General features: G+C 38.0%; 1 protein-coding gene across 1 annotated transcript in view; it reads right to left on the bottom strand.

Moving 5' to 3' along the window:
• Positions 1 to 166: 166 nt before the first annotated feature.
• Positions 167 to 20,580, bottom strand: part of LOC133526698 (tyrosine-protein kinase Abl) — a 123,254-nt gene continuing 102,840 nt past the window's right edge. Inside the window, exons 14-19 of the mRNA XM_061863411.1 lie at positions 19,740 to 19,879; positions 16,774 to 17,854; positions 16,365 to 16,537; positions 15,116 to 15,264; positions 14,131 to 14,235; positions 167 to 13,079 (exon numbers count right to left, since the gene is read on the bottom strand). Of these exons, the coding sequence (XP_061719395.1) occupies positions 13,076 to 13,079; positions 14,131 to 14,235; positions 15,116 to 15,264; positions 16,365 to 16,537; positions 16,774 to 17,854; positions 19,740 to 19,879 (1,652 nt within the window). The 3' untranslated portion in view covers positions 167 to 13,075. The remainder of the gene's footprint in view (positions 13,080 to 14,130; positions 14,236 to 15,115; positions 15,265 to 16,364; positions 16,538 to 16,773; positions 17,855 to 19,739; positions 19,880 to 20,580) is intronic.

Here is a 20,580-nt window from a genome sequence, read left to right as displayed (position 1 = left end):
AATTCGCAACTCGTGTCGATGTAAAACACACACACACATCTTTAGGTCCTGTTTAAATTTATCACCACTCGTTGCGAATTTCCTGCTTTCCGCACTTGTATCGTAAATAACTATACCGTGTTAATTGCGAATCTCGATTGCGAAAAATTGCAAATAAAATCCATCATTCATTAAGAAAACATTTTATTTCCATTACATTTTGACATCTGTACGTACTGTTTCTTTGGGTTTCTACTTACAGTAAATAGTTGAAATTAAGCGATTAGGGCACTTGGCAAAGCGACCGCGCCGTCCGTCGTCCTTGCGGCGTATTTACGTAAAATTCAAACGGACATTGTTTCTTCCAAGCAAAACCGAGGCTGCGGACTGGACACAAGCGGCGCGCGGCGAGCGGCAATTCCAGGCCGTTCATATATTTGGTCCAGTGCAATGTATGAGTGTCCTTATTTGCCGCTGGACGCGCCGCGCGTCATTTGCGTCCAGTCCGCAATCTGAGGGCTTACCGTGAAAGTAGAAATTTCGTTATCTACCTCAATCGACGAAGGAAGTTCGCGGTAAGTTCTCTGGTCCGTAAGTATGTCAATTACGTAAGTACACCGCACCGTCTAAAAGCATTTACAAAAAATAAAGAACATTTCTCAAGGCACGGTACCTTTTGTACATGTATGCATTCGAATTACGAGTTCTATAGAAATTACACTTCACCCAAATTCAATCCTATTTATTTATCCCATACACAATTTGTAGAACAAATTGGAATGCGCCCAAATTTAACATTTTTTTAACAATAGTGTCTATAGGAGAATCTTAGAATCACTTACGAATGCTACACAATTTTTTCGTATAATAATTAATTATTTTCAAGAGTATTACAAGAATAGCATTCGTAAGCGACACTAATAATAATTCCATGTGGATCTTAAAACAATGTAAACAAAAAAATCAACACGCATTCTGCCAACATTTCGTATCTGTGGAATTATGTCATTGGACGAACGCCCGAGTCACTTTTGTTTATATTTTTTTAAAGTTTTGGTACGATACCGAAAATGTTATTAGTTTTCGTAACTCAAGAGGAACATTTTATAGGACATGCTGTAAAGTTGCACTTACATTGTACAGAATAGGGAAATCCGTTAAAAAACGACAAAATATATATCGGCCTGTGTGTTCCTACATTAGGAATCGACAGACGGCCGCGGTTTGTCGAAGCAGCGACCATGCAAGCCCATCGCCTCGGAGATATAGCCACGAAGGTATCGGATAACTAGACATACAGAACTATCCGCCCACTCTGAACGCAGTCCGACCCTTACTTGAGCTCATTTATAGCTAAGATGATTTAGACAAACAAATCGGTGTTCGAAATTCAAAATTAGTATATTTTCTAACACGCTCTACTGCCCTGTTACGGTAAAACAGCGTACAGATGTAGTGAATAATCCTTTCTCATCGTATTTTCACGAAAACGTACGAACGGGTCATGCTATTTCAGTTTGTCTCACTAAATAAAGTACTGAGGTTGACTGAAGTAGCATGATAAATACGAACGTTTCCGGAAAAACATAAAGGGATTATTCAGTATCTGTATCTTGTTACATATTTCCTATCTAGATACGCTGTTTTGCCGTAACAGTAACGAATTCGCTCGACGCGGAAGCCGGTCATTGGATTGCCATACATTTGTTTTTTACAATTGGGTCGCAGTAGACGTTGCCAGCGTCATCGTGCAGCGTATTTGCTAAGAGCGTGTTTTAGGTAATAGTCACAATAATAAACAACCATTTTGTCACTTACTTTTCTAGATTATAATAATGAAACAAAGATTAAAAACACATTACTGTTTAGGGGTTTGGAGTAAATAGAACCCACCGCAAAAACCATTGCACTTAAATATTTTTCTATAATTTATACCCACAGTTTTTTTCCATACAGATTTAGTTTGTCTAAAGCGCCCCAACTTTTCCCCTGTAGTTTGTATCTAAATTCGTTTCTCTTTTGAGCACCCCGCGCCTTCTGAGCTGTTTTCAGAGTGCGCCGCGGGGCGGCGCCACTGCGCCAATTGGCTCTACAGGAACGTCTTTGTCTATTATTGACGCTTGACGCTACATGCGTCATGGTCTATACGTTGTCTTAACGTACAAAGTGACGCTATACGCAGCAAGTAGGGTCATCTCTGATGCCAAGGCAGAAGCAGGTCAATGTAGGAGATGTTCAAATTGCAGATAAGAGTAAATGTAATTATTTTTTTATAAGTAGATTTTTTTATTTTTTTTCAATAAAAAATCTTAAGTAAAGAAGAGCACGCAATCAAAAAAAAAAGGATTTAATTTATCCATTAAAGCAATTGTTTTTTATTGCGAATTTTTAATGGTTTATTTCTATTTCTATAAATAAATAAAAATTCCAAAATATATTAAATTACACTAAAATCTACTCGAAAAATCGTTGCACAATGTTTAATGATCGAGCAATTTTTTTCTAGTAATTATTTTGATGGTAGTCAGTCGGTCAGTCATACACACTTCTCTTTCACACTTACAAATTCATAGTAGGGGCGAAAGAGATAGCAACACATGGGAGCGGGAGTGAGCACAGTGGCGCCGCTACACCGAGCGAGTCGTTTATAGGCTACGACCGCCCTCTACCGGTAAATACAAAACCTAATTTAAGTTACTAAAATATTTCGAAATTACTCTATAATAAGGGAACTTACGTATATATTTATTCTTATAACCAAATTTAGGTATTTATTTTAAAGACTAGCATACATCAGTTATACTTAAATAACATTTTTCATACATAAGTGGTTCGTATAGTATTCTTTAGCCTAGATATAGATTACACACGTGGAAAATAATGAAATCATATTGAGCACAAGTCCAATGAGTTAGTTGCCTTATCACAGTACTCACTAAAAGATACAACGGTCACGTCCGAAAATATCGATACGGACAAAGTGCCAAAAATATGTATACACTACCCTAATATAATATGGGCCATAAGGTCGTGTATACATATATTTTGGCACTTCGATCGTGTCGATGTTTTCAGACATGACTGACCAAAGCGTAGGCCTCAACTAAAATTCCGATACAGTCTTAAATGCTGAACAGTCCAAAATATCGCTTCCGCTTCAACTCTGGTTCGTGGCCTCGACATATGTTAATGTCTTAATACTATAATTACTATACTGAATTAATACGCACTTGCAGTCGCCATCAGATACATCGGAGCGATAGAGGTGCTCAAAAATGTCTGACGCCTTGACAATAGAGGCGTGTTCGGATCTTTGTGAGCACCTTGGCCGCTCCGATATATGTGATTGCGACTGCACATTCAAACTGACAGCAAAACCATTTCGTATGTAACCATTGTGTACAGTGTGGTGGCTCTCCCTGAAACTTCTCGAGGGAATTTAGAATTTAAATAATAGGACTTTTAAGCATATTAATAATAGTTTTGTCTCAATTGAAATAGATAGTTTATTTGATAGAAATCAGAGTTGAAACGGCCAAGCGCTTACATAACATTTAACTTTTACGTCAGCCCATAGGTGAAAGAAAAGCCAAGCGTCAGTTTGGTACAAAACTAGTTTTTCTGTAAACAGTGAGTAAGGTTATTTCACAATTCAATATGAACACTGATCACTGCGTAAGGAAATGTTTGTACATAGTGATCCGTTTCAATGGCTCTTGGGTGTAGTTTAACGGTTGCTAGATTTTCAATGGCGGGAGGTTGTGTTAGTGATCAAACAATTTTGAGGAGCTGACGCGAGATCCAAATAATTGGGAATATGGCGGGTTTCAGAAAAAAACGTGTACCCTTTACTTCGAAACGTTACCTACAATATTTCATGTTGTTTCTAAAATTTGAAATAATACAATAAGTTTTTGGCAAAAGTACTTTTGGTACAAGCTTTTATCGCTGACTGGCCTGTTTACCACATACTCATCGAGACAATTCTAAACACCCCAAGCACCATTAGGTGGACCTGTTTCATCACAGATTTCCTATGGCATCATGTCTCCATCATCAGATCAGCTCGATGGTACTATATTATAGCATTGTCACCCGACTGTATGCAAACTTTCAGCTCAATCGGAAATCGGGAAGTGGGTCAAATTTAGCTTCCACCCACACTAACTAACATACTAGCAGGGCAAGTTAAATAAAAGCTTGTTGTTCGTTGTCTTATGTCCCCAACAAATATGACGGTGTGGAGCTTTTTGTATGGGATGAAATTTAGTTTTTAATTTTCCCGTGTAAAATATAATCTACAGCTAGAAGGACATGCAATAGCACTCGACTATTTTTATTTATTTGATAAGACAAATATACAAGCGTGACAGAGTGGTCACAATCAAGATCCCGAAAATTATTTTGACCCATACATTTTACACGGATCAGAAAAAAAACTGATCTAAATCTTTCGTGCACAAGCGGAAACCTTTTTTTGTTATATTAGAAATTTTGTAGAGACAAGTAAAAGGAACACATTTTTCACAATCACCAAAAACAATTTGGAATAACGACATTGGAATACGTTGTTATAGGAAATACAACTTCAAAATACATTATCACGATACTTTTGGAAAGATGATAGTGAATACATTTTTATCTTCGACTGCAAATCGCAAATGCATATTGCATCAACTGCAACTGTCATATGATACACGTAAAATTGGATTTGATGCAACAGCAATTTGCCTAACCTCAGCCCGAGGGCTACGAAATGAAAACGCTCTGAGCGATTACGCTCGACGCTCATACTTTTGTATACGCTCAAGCGTTTCTCGCGGCCGAGGTCTTACTCCGTCCGGTACACAATTGTGGTAGTGCCAGGATTTAAAGCAAAGGCTATACCGTGACTTAGTAATTAAGTAGAAGTTGGAAGTAAATAGGAAGACCAACCAACGGATAGGATATACGGTCGAATGTACATACAATCATGCCCAACGGGAACATGCATTAAATACCATTCATTTTATACCAAACATTATATACATTATATTTAAATAATAATCGGGCATGATTCAATTCCGATATATGTAAAACTAATATATCTACAACTAACTATATATTTATACGTGTCCATTAGGACGAGTGCCGAGTATTTAAATTGTCGCTTACAAACTGCAAAGTACACACAATATGTAATAAATACTTTGACGTTTTCGCGATACAGTCGTGTGAAGAAAAACTGAAGATATCGTTAGTGTTAGTAAGAATATTCCTAGATTAATAGCCTAATCCGAAATGATCGTAATTAGGAATTTTCCCATCACTTAACAGAATTCCTAGACGTATGCCTTAGTCTCTGGCTAACGCTGCACGCTACGTACGGCGACAACGAGATAGCTATTTGTTTTCCCTTACAATTTGACGCCGTTTGCTGCGATTAGCGTCAACCAGATACCATGGCAAAATCAATAGCTACGCCAGGATTTTCATAGGAATATTCATATTTAATTGTCTAGTAATACCTCCAGTTGAAATGAGCAGCTCCACTAAATTATCTGTTTAAACATACTATTTGGCACTGAAAAACAAACTCTATAAACTACGCAATACGGTCGGAAATCATGTGGATTAATTTAATAGTAACTTAATAATAAAAATTTCACTTATTTATATTAATTTCTTATTTTTTGATCTATTTTATTTAGGCTTTCCGCCAATCTCACAATCCGGTTTCTATTACCGTGGACAATTGGGACCTTGTCATATTTAACTTTGATTTGAATCACTTCGCCTCAGTAACTCTCAGTTAAAGCGAAAAGATCCCAAGATGCCTGCAACCATGACAAGTATCTACTTTCAACTTAAAATGATACTATGAGCACCTGAGATATTACAGTCACGTCTGAAAATATCGATACGGACAACGTGCCAAAAATATATATACACGAGCTTATTGCCCATATCCTAAGGTGGTGTACACATAATTTTGGTACTTTGTCCGTATCGATAATTTCAGACGTGACTGTACAGTCAGTCATTGATGTTGACGCACCACGCTTTTAAATACGAGTCTCCTGTACTGCCCTTTAGGTTCTGACACGTTCTTTATAGTACTAAAGTAAATATTTATTAGTTTTTGTACATATTAACTGTATACTGTATGACATTAGTATAGTATCATTTTGAATAAAAACCTTTACCAACTTAAAACGCAGATTTGTGTAACTTTCTATATCCAGACCAAACGTATATTACAAAATAGTAATCATCATAGCACGTCACTGGTAGTTGGTGGAAAAATTTCTTTAAAATACTTTGTAACTGCACTCAAAAATACCTCGACACTGACTGTATTCGGGCCTCAAGATATTTATGAAGGCGTTAATGCTAAGATATTTTTGCCATCCTTACCCCGCCTGATCCCAGTTACACGAACCAACGATCGTATTTCATTGGCGAATTCATGTTCAGTCTTAATAATACCTTATAAAACCCTTACATACACTTATATCGATTCTGAACACTTCTGGTCTCATTTAGAAAGACTATTTTGAACTTTTTTTTAGGAACACGTGAAGTTGCATGTTGTATTTTGATTTTAACCTCTTTTTTACTATTAGTCACCATTTTGAATTTTATTCGAGAACGTTTTTTATGCTAGGTATTAACAGCACAACCGAAGCTTGACCGGAAGATTTTTGACCACCACACACTTACCTATGAAAGGTAAATTGTAGATTTTTTTTTTTATACCACGACAAACAAGCCTTATTATAGCCGCCTTATTATATATTAAACAGCAGCCTATGGGCGAATGTACATATACATACTTCTGTATATATGTATTAGGGCTACTTGCATCATCCCAGGTTAGCCACGAATTCGGATTTAACCGTTAACACACAGGGTTAAATTGTACTGATAACTCCGGGTTTAACGGGTTATTCCAGAGTTAGTAACTAACCCTGGATGGCGCAAGTGGCCCTTAGGGGCTTGTAAACGCTGATTAATTAAGACGAGATACGCGCAGGCCGTTAATGGTATTTTCAGTTTGATTTAAAAATTTGTGAAAATAATGAAAATAGACGGTGACAAATTTCGCTTTAAAGAAGGTCCTGGGCACATTTGGCCTTAAAATCGCGAGTGTACATTTACATCATAGCGGAAAAACGTATCTCACACATCATTACGGATCCTTTTATAATGTTCCTACGCATTACAAGAAAAGTGGTAATTCAATGTCATATTTTTTCGGTGTTGATATAATGATAATGATGATTACCTAAAATAGTATTTTATGCGAGATATTTTAATCGAAATAGTGATGCAATTTAAAAATAAACTTTTGTTTCAAAAATACGTAGGTACGCTTTAACCCTAACGCAATGACTTGAACGCCCTGAAGGAAAAGCGAAATCGCTCGATAGTGACATTACTGACGCTAGAAGCGTCGACAAATATTTAGCTACGTTAGACGTGGCGTCAAGCGTCAAAAACAAAATTAAATCCTAATGCAAAATAAGCAATATTTTAGTAATAGTCTTTCCAAATAACAGTAGGGATATAAATGTTGGTGTTTTCAAAATCGATATGTACAGGGTGGAGCTAAGCTATGTCGGATTTCACAAAAGGTAACTTAGAATTTAAGTCGATCCACTCTGTCCGTAAATGAATAATATGATTACTACGCAATACGCTTTAAAAAAAACCTGACATTATATATCGGGCAACTTATATGTGAAATTGATAATACTAAATAAAATATTATAAAAACCATGTCATAATAGACTGATATATTTTATGCAAAAATACACGTAAAATAATTATGGTGTATTTTACATATCATGATTATTATAATTTCGTTTCAATTTAATTTATTTCTCACTTGGTAACTTTTTGTGAAAAATACTCGTAAAAAAAAAAAAAACATTTTTCCCCATTCTTGACCTAACCTGACAGACTGTGGATCAACATATTTTACCTACTACGTTTCGCGATGCATGAAAGAGATAGCGATATATGGCCGACATGATCGTCATAATACTTGTACTCTGAAAAATGAACGATATATTTAATTAAAAATCATCTGCATCGGTAAATTATTTCCCTTTTTATCAAATCATATTATATTTTTACATAATTCTATTGATGAACTGGGAACTGTTGCAATTATTTTATATGCAGACGATATTTAATATTATGAATGATACTGAGGTCTATTCACTTATTAATAAGGCACCAATTTTATAGTTACTACATGATATATTTATTTTCTTATCGTCATTTTAAGGGCGTCCGCTAGCTGGTGCGGGTGCACTTCGCGGGCGCACGCACGCGGGTGCCATTGTAAGTAAAATCCGTCGAACGCGGCTCACCCGCTCCGTGCAACCCGCGCCAGCGAGCGGACGTCCTAATTTTTTTTTTCACCTGTTTAAACTTGAGGTAAAATATTACTGTCCATTCGTTAATTTATAAATGAATAGACCTTTTCAGTACCAGTATCAGATCCCGTATAAGCCCGTTTTATAAGTATTTTTCAAGTGACACCAACAATTTTTATTTTGTGAAAAGCCTAAATAATTTATTTAAATACAATGACATTATAACTCCAGATAGGTTACAGGCGTTCCAAAATGGAAGCGCTTACCTTGTACAAGTTGCCTTTAGTCACGCCTGGGCAAGCAAGAATTGTGCACGTGCTGACGAGCTCGCGTACACCGAAAGACACATTATATAATTTAGATTAAGGTAAGGCGAACCTAATATAAGTTTAAAATGTACGGTACATTTAATGACGGAATGAAATAAATATGGAAGTATTTTATATGCTCCTTATGTGTGAGTACAACCTATCTATAGTTATATAATATCATTGTTTAAATAAAAAATAATAATCAAAGTTGGTCAATTTTTTAGTAAATAAATATTAAAATTAAGCTGATATTCTCGTTTTTTTGGTCACGATAATATAATTGTTGTAAGTTAAACAAGTTTTCTAAGTTTTATTGTATAGTATTTCAGTATACTTGGAAAAATATACCCAAACACTTCAAATTCATATAAAACGGACTTAAACTTAATCTAATGTTTCTTTCATAACGATCCAGAAAAGCGTGCATTGTTTGCTTATTTTCATAAACATGGAAAATTTTGAGTTGATTCAACTAAAAAAATTTAATAAAAAAAAGTCAACGTGGTTGGTAAAGATACATACCGGATGTACAATATTTATTTTATTTATTATTGGATTTGTATGGGAAATAAAAGTTGTATATAGAAAATATATATATATAGAAAATAAATTACTTATTCAATGCAACCTTTGTAATCCGGCGTTCGGCTGTGTAAACTGTCGGATTATAGAGCTTGTCACCTGAGTCACTAATTGCCGGAATACCGAGCGCCTACTGTATGTTACAATTTTTTTTATTGCGGCTTGAGAATGACCCTTCTATGAGTGTCAGGCCTGAGTGGACGCTCGTAGCGGAGCGTTCGGCGAGGCGTGCAGCGTGGCGTCGGGCTCACGAGTGATGTGAGCAGCGTGCACTAAGGCCGCTCCAATACGTTTGCATTTGTTTAATATGCACGCCGCACGCCCCGCTGCACGCCCAACTCGAGCGTCCACCCAGGCCTTTCACTTAGATGTGAAGCTATAATTATTAAATTAACTCAATATTTTCCGTTTTTTCGATAAAAAATAACACTACACTCTTTTCCGTTGCCCATGTTAGATGTAAATACAGTGAATGACTTAATTTTGATGAGCATCTACGCAGCATTGTCTTAATGTAAACACTATAGACACTAACTTGTTTGTAACATTTTGTACTATCTCGCAAGTGCATCGAAACAGAATAATCGTAGACACGCCATCTGCCATGACAATAACAACAGCCCGTGTAGCCAACATGCCAATCGTTTACGCTCCGTGGCGAACGATTGGCATGTTGGCAACTGTCACTCTCGCACGAATATGGAAGAAAACTACTTATTTCTATCGATTTTTTTTCGTTAGATTTGGATAAAATTTGGCTGGTTGGAAGAGCTCAGCGGTGGCATGGTTCCACTTATATCACTTGTCACTATGCTTGTCACTTTCGCACTTACATATTTAATAGAACGTGACAGGCATAGTGGCAAATGATAAAGAGCCGACCATCTTAGCCCTACTGGACGGCATAAATACGAAATTACAAATTGTCACGAAAAAAAAGTAATAATAAAGTTGTATTTTATATTTTGTAACGCATTTTAGATATTAGAATTTTTATATTATTTCCACTCTGAATCCCAAGCTTTTTCGACCCTAATACGAAAACACAAGTGTCCGCCATAGAGGAACAATTTGACAGAGGCCGCGCAACTGACGACCAGCTGTGACACTGCAATGGCGGAAGGATTCAATGTGTGAATGTCACGAATGTATACCTTTTAGTACATTTTCTCTAGTTTGGTACCAACACCTTTCTAGCTCGGGGATAAGGTTCAATTTCGTATGGCAAAAAAAGTGTGAGCGCCCTCCACTTTAGGTACAACTTCATGGATTAATATCGTATTTTGAAAATGAAAATGAAAAAATATTTTACGAAAGATAATGTGATAATTGATTAACTAATGTATGAAAATTTATCCTGCATTTTTTTTTCTTTCGATCGCCAAAACATATTGAGGACACTTTCTTAGTAAAAATAGAAAAAGCTTGTGTTCCTGAGTAGAAATAACATGAAAATTCCCAATTCCAACACAAAAGAAAATCTGTATAACTTTAAATAGCTTGCCCATGTATTGTCGTCGTTGAGTTACGAAAATTCCATACCTTATCGTCACTCAGAAAAAGTTTTCCCTAGAAAACGCAATATCACCGTACTTAAACAGTTAAACATACGGTGAAATAGCGCTTATATTGTACAGCATAAGGAACTCCAAATTTTATCAAATACTGACGAAAAAAATCGAAATAAAAATAAAAATGACCTGTATACACATTGTTTTAGTGCGCGTTCATGATTTTGGCATTGCGTTTATTAGCAAATGTATGATCTTGCACTAGAAATAAAATGTGTAAACGGGCTCTAAACTTTTTTCTACGAGCACATTTACCGACATACCTGGCACCTTAGGATGACTCTCCACTGAGGCTGAGATGAGACACGCTGGATTACCACTATTGGTTGATTCCGGCCCGCCTCAATGGAAAGTCAGCCTTATTGCTATTGTCACAACTTAGACAGAATGTAAATGTCAGTTTCAGTCTTTGCTCGATAACTGTAGGAATGCGTCTGTAGAAATGTTTTGTTTCACACAATAATATAAATAAATATAATGAACAATGATATGAATACTTTTTTCAGTGAAGGAATACTAGTATATAATACCTGTTTTTTTTTTAAATATAAAATAACACAAATTCCAATCATACTTGTATTATACGCAATGACACAAAATGCGTCACAAATAACAATAATTAAATTATTATTTATGCATGATATTAAATGATATTAAATTCGTAAGGCCCACTGTCCTACCTATAGAATTAATTACTTCAATGCAACTTGAACCAATTTCAATTTCGAAAACATTGAATTTCTTTTGTTTCGTTCGATATCAAAACAAAAAAAAACAATCATATTTCCTTCACTATTGATTTCAAATTCAAAGGACTATTAGTGGGCAATGAGACGTTAAGTGTAATGTCTTCCTTTTATTTTTATATTTGAGATCAAATTTAAATACAGGCCGAAATCTAAACAAGTATAATGCAAAACATTCCTATGCCTTAACCTTTTTCACGCTGATGTATACGCACCATTATGTTAGATACCATTTCACAAATGTTAAAGCACTTATATAAAATATGTAGTGTTGGTAGAACCGAGTCTTTACAGTCCACTTTTTAGACTCAACGGTGACGTTTTCAACTAAAAGGTACCACATTGTCCGTTCCATTTAAAATTGAAGCTTTACCGACAACCGATAATAAGTACCCTTTTGGTTGGTAATGGCCAAGACACAAATTCAGGAATACCCTGAGTTCTTTATGAAGAACAAATTCCGAAAGATAATATTAAACTCTCGAGGCCTAAGGGCCTATCTATAGTACTTATTCGGTTCGATGAAATTTAAGTCATTTTAAATTGGAACAGAGTTTGCAATTGTTTTGTTTCGATCAATTTTCAAACTCTATTCCCTGCACTATAGGTTCAATTTCCAGTGGCGAATTTTGGATTTATCATTTGTATAGCCATGGGTAGTTAATCTAATCTTATTAGAAACGAAACATAAGCTTTGGAGTGTGATTTATAATCAGAAATTATTTCTATGTTTGCACTTTGCGGTGTACCACGGTCGCATTTTGATCACTTGTCATGTCATGTGTCACTTTTGCACTTACATACTTGTTAGAACGTGACAGGCATGGTGACAAATGACAAAAAACAGACCATCTTAGCCCTACTGATAACGGAATCCTTCGTTCCTCCTTCCGGACGGAATAAATGCGAACACAAAACTAGTCCTTAAAAAATATATGTAATTTTTCGTTGAGTTACGAAATATCGTACGTTTTCGTAACTCAGAATAATGTTTTGTTCTTTTTAACAGTCGGTGAAATTGCGCTCATTTTGTACAGAATAGGTAATTCTATCGAAAAATAACGAATAAAATAGGCAAATAAATAAAAAATCGGCCTAAAATACTCTTGCTAAGGGCGTCCGCTAGCGTATGCGGATGCACATCGCGGGTGGCATTGTAGAAAAATCCGCCGCGTCCGCGCCAGTTAGCAACGCTCATACCATTTTCCGTGAACCCGGTCACCCGCTACGTGCAACCGCACCAGCTAGCGGACGCCCTAAAACTGAAAACTGAGTAGATTTAAAGACTCCAGTTCATACCAACACAATCTTGAAATCTTGGTGTGTTTTTAATGGCGTCTCAAACACTTGACCACCTGGCGTTCATAAGGTAAAATTTTGTGTAAGATGATGTATATAAATAGCTGGAATAGTTCTTACATAGTATTAAACTATATCGGTATAGTCTGAAAGAGTATAATTACACTAAGGGTTAAATCTCAGTGCTCGAAGATTCCAAGGCGTAGTGGAGCGTAGGATGTTTACCTGTAGCGTAAAACGTATTAAATTAGTAAAGTAAAAAAAAATTATAGCTCCCCCCCCCCCCATTATTAAATTTAAAACTAGTCGCCGTGTGAGCTGTAGACCTCGCTTAAACTTAAAAAATGTTAAAATGAAAAATATTTCGTTAGTCGTTACCACAGTGAACTTACAATATTCTATGGCGCTTAAGTTCTTTATGCCCATTTCGGCATTTAAAAAAATTCCAAAAATTGGATCGACAAAAAAGTTATATTAAATCAATGAATCTGTTCACAAAATTTCATTCAAATCGGTTTAATATTGCGACCTGTAGAGAAGAACGTGCGGACATACGACAGCTGAGAAAAACGGGGACCATCGCTAAATAGGATAATCAATACAAATTATAAGTAGAGGACCAATTTTATTTTAAGATAGCATTGATAATTTTCCTAGAAAAAAAACTAAACCAAATCAATAGTTCTTTAAGTTAAGAATGGGTAGTCAAAAAAGCAAAAAAAATCATTGATTATACGAGATGTATAAAGGCTAAGACAAAATCAAGCTTAAATTTAATAGTTAATGTAGATGGTGATGTATACCATACATTATGCGGTATTTTTGCTCTCAAAAGTTTAAGTTAGGTACATAATTATTTCAGTTCCACAAAACATTATGGAGCTGTAGAGTGCGTTCTTCGGATGAAAAACTGGGCAGTACAATTTTATCTTAAAATTTTACATCTTTTAACCTAGTGCCTACATTTGTTCTACCCATAGGACGTAGGGCTCCCGAATGTACGATAATTATTTCAATGATTTTTTGGTATCGTATTCAGACAAAAAAAAAGTAAAATAAATTTAATTGGCGTTTTAAAACTGTTAGGAGCAGGTAGGCTGTATTTGTTCTACCCATAGGACGTAGAGCACCCTTATGTACTCGGTGAATAGTTCAACGATTATTCGTATCGTATTCCGACTAAGAAAAAGTAATATTTTAATAGACGTTTTAAGTATGGAGCAGGACGCTTATATATGTCTTTAAAAATGAATGTAGAAGATTATTGTATGTTTACCTAGTAACGATATCGTGCAGCTCCCGTAGGGCTTTCTCAACGCCCTCGGCGAGGTGATGCGCGGGCGGCGCGGGCGACGCTAGGGCTCGCGCCTCGCTCTCCAATCTGAAAACATATATATTTATAATGTTAGCGGCCGATCATAAAATCAGCCGGATCATGAAATTCCTAGGCATATCGTGAATCGTGAAATGTCTCGTTCCCCGAGTCGACGAAGCCCCGCTACGAGGGGCACCTTTTTCTGGACAGTTTGCCCTTCTGAAGTAACCTAACGAACCTCTACCTATCTATTGGATGTCACTACTGTCAAAACATTACACAGGACATTTACGATCGGCCGCAATCAATAATATAAAAGTAATGTAACCTTCCACAGCCCATGGTCCTATTTGTAGTACTTATTAAGTTATTATTATTATTTATTAAGTTTGAAAGCGTAGTATTTATTGTATATTTCTTGTACAGTCGAGTTGATTCACATAATCCATTGCAACAAGGTAAAAAAAATACATGTTTACGAACTCCACTGTATAAGGCCCTTTACATAAGTAAACTAAAAGATACTGACTTACCTGTTTAATCGTAAAAAACTGGGTAGTATAATTTTTTTCGAACGTCCAAAAAGAGAATTTACAGTACATATGGTGTTACTTTTCCGCACTAGTGCGCAAATTAGCACATTATGTAACCATCTCGAAAATTGAAAGGGTCATATGTACTGCAAAACGTTGTACGATACATGTGCGAATAGGTAATTCGCAACTCGTGTCGATTTAAAACACTCCCTTCGGTCGTGTTTTAATTTATCGCCACTCGTTACGAATTTCCTATTTTTCGCACTTGTATCGTAAATAACTATTTTTTTGTAAAGAATGCTCCGAATTCATGTCGTCTGACCTGCAGCTGCGACCCCGAGGCTCGCGAGCTCGGACGTAATCAGAGGTAGCCGCCCGTGCCGTCTCCGTCTACTGTACTGCTGTCTCACCTGGCGGCGGCGGCGCGCAGCTGCACCCGCAGCTGCGGCGGGGCTGCGACCGCGGCCGCGGTGCAGGCCGCCCCGAGGCTCGCGAGCCGCTCGGACGTCGTTAGGCGCCAGAGGGAGCCGCGCCCGCCGCCCGTGCAGCCGCGACGGACCTGCGGACACGTTTATGGATGAACAAACTTGCTAGTTGTCATGGTTACGGTCTGGGTCACTTTTACAACCCGGTTTTTATAAATAGATAAATATTATACGACATTCTTACACAAATTGACTAAGTCCCACGGTAAGCTCAATAAGGCTTGTGTTGCGGGTACTTAGACAACGATATATATAATATATACATATTTATAAATACTTAAATACATAGAAAACATCCATGACTCAGGAACAAATATCCATGCTCATCACACGAATAAATGCCCTTACCAGGATTTGAACCCGGGACCATCGGCTTCATAGGCAGGGTCACTACCCACTAGGCCAGACCGGTCGTCGAGAGGTTTTATGGTATTTTAAGTTCACGTAATTTTTGGATCTTTTTAGGGTTGAGATCACGCGTGACAGTTATTAAGGGTCAAAATTATTTTCGTTGTCTTTGTTTTTGTCCCCAATAAATGTGACGGAGTGAAATCTTTTTGTATGAGATGAACGTTGTTTTTAATTTTTCTCATGGTAAATGTAATCTTCAGCTAAAAAGACATGCAATAGCACTCGTCTTTTTTTATTTGATAAAAAAAAAAACAGAATTACAAGCGTAACAGAGTGGTCCTTAACAAGAGAACGAATACAATTTGAACCTAACTGCCAAATGTACTAGATGAAGTACATAATCATTATTGAGACCGGTGCGTCACACCGAAAATATTTAATTATTCCGATATAAAAACAAGTTAAATAGGAATTCCAGCATTTCTCGCAACCTGCATACATAGGCGTACATAGGCTACGGATACTGCTTACCATCAAGCGGGCCGTATGCTTGTTTGCCACCGACGTAGTATAAAAAAAAAAAACCTGACGAGCGCGTCCTCCTCCGCCTCGTCCCTGGGATGGTACTCCCTTATCAGTTGGCGCAGCTCTCGCGGGTTCTCCACCTTCTCACTGAATAGGAGGAGGGGGTAGGAGAGGCTCTCCAGTTAGGACCGCAGCCTGACGAATGCGTCCTCCATCTCCTCTCTGAGTGTGGCTCTTGAACGTCCTTCTGCACCTTCTCACTGATAGGACCTACCTGTGGGCGGTACCCAGTACTCACATCATTAGTGCAGCTCTCCAAGGACGACCGGAGCCTGGCGAGCGCGTCCTCCTCCGCCTCCTCGCTGCTGATGGGGGTGGCGTAGATACCACCCTTTAGGGGGCGGCACTTTACTGCCGGCTTGCTCGGGACTGCAGGTTTCTCGTCCCTCTTGCAGACGCTACCGCTCCTGCCTGGAGACGCAAATTGTGTATTTAGCAAAATTGGCCTCGTAGTCTCGGTATAAGACCGACTCGACTCGTAGACTCGGAGTCTTTCATCGAGACCACGACGAGAATGCCGACCTCAAAATGTCGGATGTAATTCTAAAGTGGCAATATCTAGGAGAAGGAGGCTTTTATTAAAGATTAACACGTTTTATTTAGGTACTTGTTTCAGTTCAGAGGCATAATGTGAACAAGTATCTTACCTATATGGCTGGTGCGTTCTTCAGGAGAAGTCTCCTCGCTGTCATCTCCCCTCGGCTTCAACTTTGGACTCAATCTCTCATCAGACTCCTTATTCTCCCACAATTTCTTCAAGCTACTAATGCTCCCTGTGCTCCTTCTTTTATCCTCTTCCTCTGTCTCTAAAGAGCCCGAGTCCGATTTGCGTTCATCACTCTTTTTTGAATCCTGGTCGGGGGAATTTTTCGTTCCGTTCGTAGCTGGCGTTGAACTATCGACCTTCCGTAAGCGAGATTTAAAGTCTATAATCGATCGCGTTTCCTCCTCTTTGGCGGCGACTTTCTTGTCGACCTTTTTGAGTTGCGATTTGAAGTCCGTCGGCTTCTCATCAGTCTTCTGAACGTTGTTGTATGAGGTTTTCCTTAAGCCCGCTTTGAGGTCTATAGGAGATACCGTCTCTTTATCTTTGGGTTGCTCTTTTTTATCAGATTTCTTTAACGCTTCCATGTTTAAGCTTTCAGAAAGCTCTGAGACTAGTCTGGTCACTGGATCTCCGAAAGAAGTCTGCATGACTAAATCATTAGGAGGTGGTGAGTCTTTGAGTTTATGCTTCTTTTTATCAGCTCTTTCTTTGATTTCAGCTACTAGTTTGAGCTCAAGCATTTCCTTCATCGTTTGCTTGTGGCTTTTTTCTTCTTCTTGGTCGTCTTCGGCGTCGGGTGGTGGGGGTGGAGGGAGTTGTGTTTCTTCTGGGGGTGGTGGAAGATCTGGTGGGGGTGGAGGGAATTCTAGTTCTGCTAGACGGGGGCGGGGTTTCGCAGGGCTATTAAAAGATCGTAATGGGGCTCTGTTTGAGCGTGGGGATGCAGGGGCAGGGGCGGTGACTCCTCCTGAGGAGTTGGAGCGGATCATGTGTGGTTGGGCTCGGGTGCGAGGGGACAAGGATCGGGCTTCCTCGGGTTCTCGGGTGACGGACGCGGCGCCTCCTGACTGTCGTAGGGACTCGAGGTAGGCGCCGATGCGGGCGCCCTTGGGCAGGGTCCCGTAGCGGTTGATGGCCCGCTTCACGTTCTGGACCTCTAGGGCCGCTACTTGGACGCCTTGCTGTAACGTCAATGTATTATGTTGTTGTATTTTGTGTTAAGTAGTAGTTAAACAATTCATTGCCAACTTCCACAACAAAACTCTTGTCATAAATCTATATATGTATAAAAAAACCTACTAGAAAAAAAGGAAACTTGCTTTAATCATGAACAATGCCGAGCAACAATTAAATCGCCACGTCCTTTACAAATATCAATTGGGAGAATCAACTTTTTAGCGTCATTCGTTGCCATGGTTACGATTAGTTGTCCAGGGGACAAAAGTTCATTGAAATACTGATTTTATGGTACTTAAATGTATCAAACTTGCGTTTTTGTGGTCGTTATAACCAATGTCCATAATGAGCCCCCTACTAAGCATGTTAATAGAACGGCATACAACGTCTCTTCAAACAAACTGTGCCACTGTTGTCCCTTGGACAACGGGACAGGATAACAAAACAAAAAAAGTTGATTGACCCAATTACATTTTGCGCGAACTTATTGAGCCGATGCCTACTCAGTCTAGTATGAACACTTAAAACTATTTATTCACTTAAGACGAAAGTAGAGGCACGCCAAAACCGCCTTTTCATACTCCGGTCATTAACATTATTGAAAATGTTTTGACACAATTTGTTCCATATCAACCATAGCTATGCCACTATGTTTGATTTTTATCGGTTTGTTCATAGACATGATATACAGAGACCAACAGTCCCTATACGGCTAATCTGACAAAAGTGAAGCCAAAACCAGTGACATAAATGTACTACGTACTAGACACGCTATCGAGAACAACTTGTGTCAGCCATTTTCGGCGTTTGACATATGTCACTAAGCTTAAGAATAATAGCAAGTCAGAAGCGAAACTGTTATGACAACTTTTAATTTTCTACCTAAATACGTACTGTAAAGAATCTAGCCAAAATTTATGTATTTCCATTAAAGTGTAATGATTTTTCTTTTGAGACACTGCCGATATTAAAATTTATAAAAAATAGTCTTAAAACCTTTTGTGTTTAATTCTCGTACTCGTAACAATTTTGATCAAATCGCGCTTATAACATAATATATTCTTTAAATGTAATAAAAACACTTCAAAAAATTACAAGATAACAATTAATTTATCATTTTTGTGCATATATTCTACAAACAATAAGGTAGATTATCATTAGTATAATACCTCCATGTTACATCTGCGAAATATAATCTATGCGCCAAAGAAAATGGCGTACCACTGCGAGTGTTTAAAGTGACGTTTCAAAATAATCTAAATAAGCTTAAAACAAAACATTTTTCGCAGTGGATTGTTATTATATTGCTTTTACTATGTTTCTAGATATTATTAGAATACATTTTCATAGCGCGTAAAGGCATTTTCAATTTTTTTTTTTCGTTACATGTGTCAATCGGAGACGTACTAAACGAAATGAAGTGCCGGCACTTCAATGAGGTGTGGAATCATTTTGTTGAAGATGCCGACTCTAGTACTATACCTCAATGGCCAAAACACGATCGACGTGTGCGTGGGACGCTCGTGTCTTACGCTCAGGAACGCACACACGTATACAAAAATATGTTGCCAGTATTTATTTATTCCCGTCAGAGTGGGGGTATTTTAACAACATTCTTTTCCAGCTACCTTCTCTATTTCGTCGGCCCACCTAGCGCGTGGTCGGGCCTTTGTTCTAGTGCCTCTATGACCGGTCCACTCTACTGCTCTCTTTGTCCACCTATCGTCGCTGTATCTATATCTTAGCTACGTGGCCGCTGACAGAGTCAAGAACACAGACATACGTAACAAACTTGGTTAATATACATCAAATTACATAAAAATATTTTGAATAATGTCAATATCTAGAAAGGAAAATGGGGACCCCATGTCCTACACACAGCACACTGACCTTCTGTTCGGGCTGGTTGTGCCGGCGCTTGGCGCGGTGCCTGTGCTCGCCCCCCGCCGCCGCGCCCCCGCTCTCGTCAGTGTCGGGGGTCGCTTCCGCGAGCGACCCCTCGGAGGACGCTTCCCGAGCCCGCGCCCCCCCTGAACACAATATATCACATACTGAAATTATGTTCTACAAGAAGCACACACGGATTTTTTAAGGAAAAAGTTACGGGAGGACGCTTCCCGAGCCCGCGCCCCCCCTGAACACAATATATCACATACTGAAATTATGTTCTACAAGAAGCACACACGGATTTTTTAAGGAAAAAGTTACGGGAGGACGCTTCCCGAGCCCGCGCCCCCCCTGAACACAATATATCACATACTGAAATTATGTCCTACAAGAAGCACATACGGATATTTTAAGGAAAAAGTTACGCTTATTAGTTTAAGGGAAGTGGAATCTATATTCTAAATCTAAGTTAAATATAGATCGAGTATCAAATCATTTTACATTTAAGCAGTGAAGTAACTACGTAAGTAAAATGCACATTTTTTTTTAATTTTCTTTCTGGTTTAACCCATTGGTTGACTGGTGGAGAATGCCTTAAAGCATTAAGTCCGCCATTTGTACCTTCATGTATTGTGCAATAAAGATTAAATAAATAAATCGATTTTTAAGTATTTAGTTTACGTAGTTACTAAAATAAAATAAAGAATGCCACAGACTAAAAACTGTCGCAAGAAACTGAGGTAAGTCCGCCAAACTTTTAATCTATGACTTTCTTTATATAATGTGATACGTCTTTTCAAAATCGACATATATTTACGACATATGCCATTTAATTGTTAGGGAA

The sequence above is a fragment of the Cydia pomonella genome, chromosome 1 (genome assembly GCF_033807575.1).
Source record: "Cydia pomonella isolate Wapato2018A chromosome 1, ilCydPomo1, whole genome shotgun sequence".
Classification (NCBI taxonomy): Eukaryota; Metazoa; Arthropoda; class Insecta; order Lepidoptera; family Tortricidae; genus Cydia; species Cydia pomonella.
The sequence above is the reverse complement of the archived record's forward strand: the minus strand, read 5'-3'. Positions and strand labels throughout refer to the sequence as shown.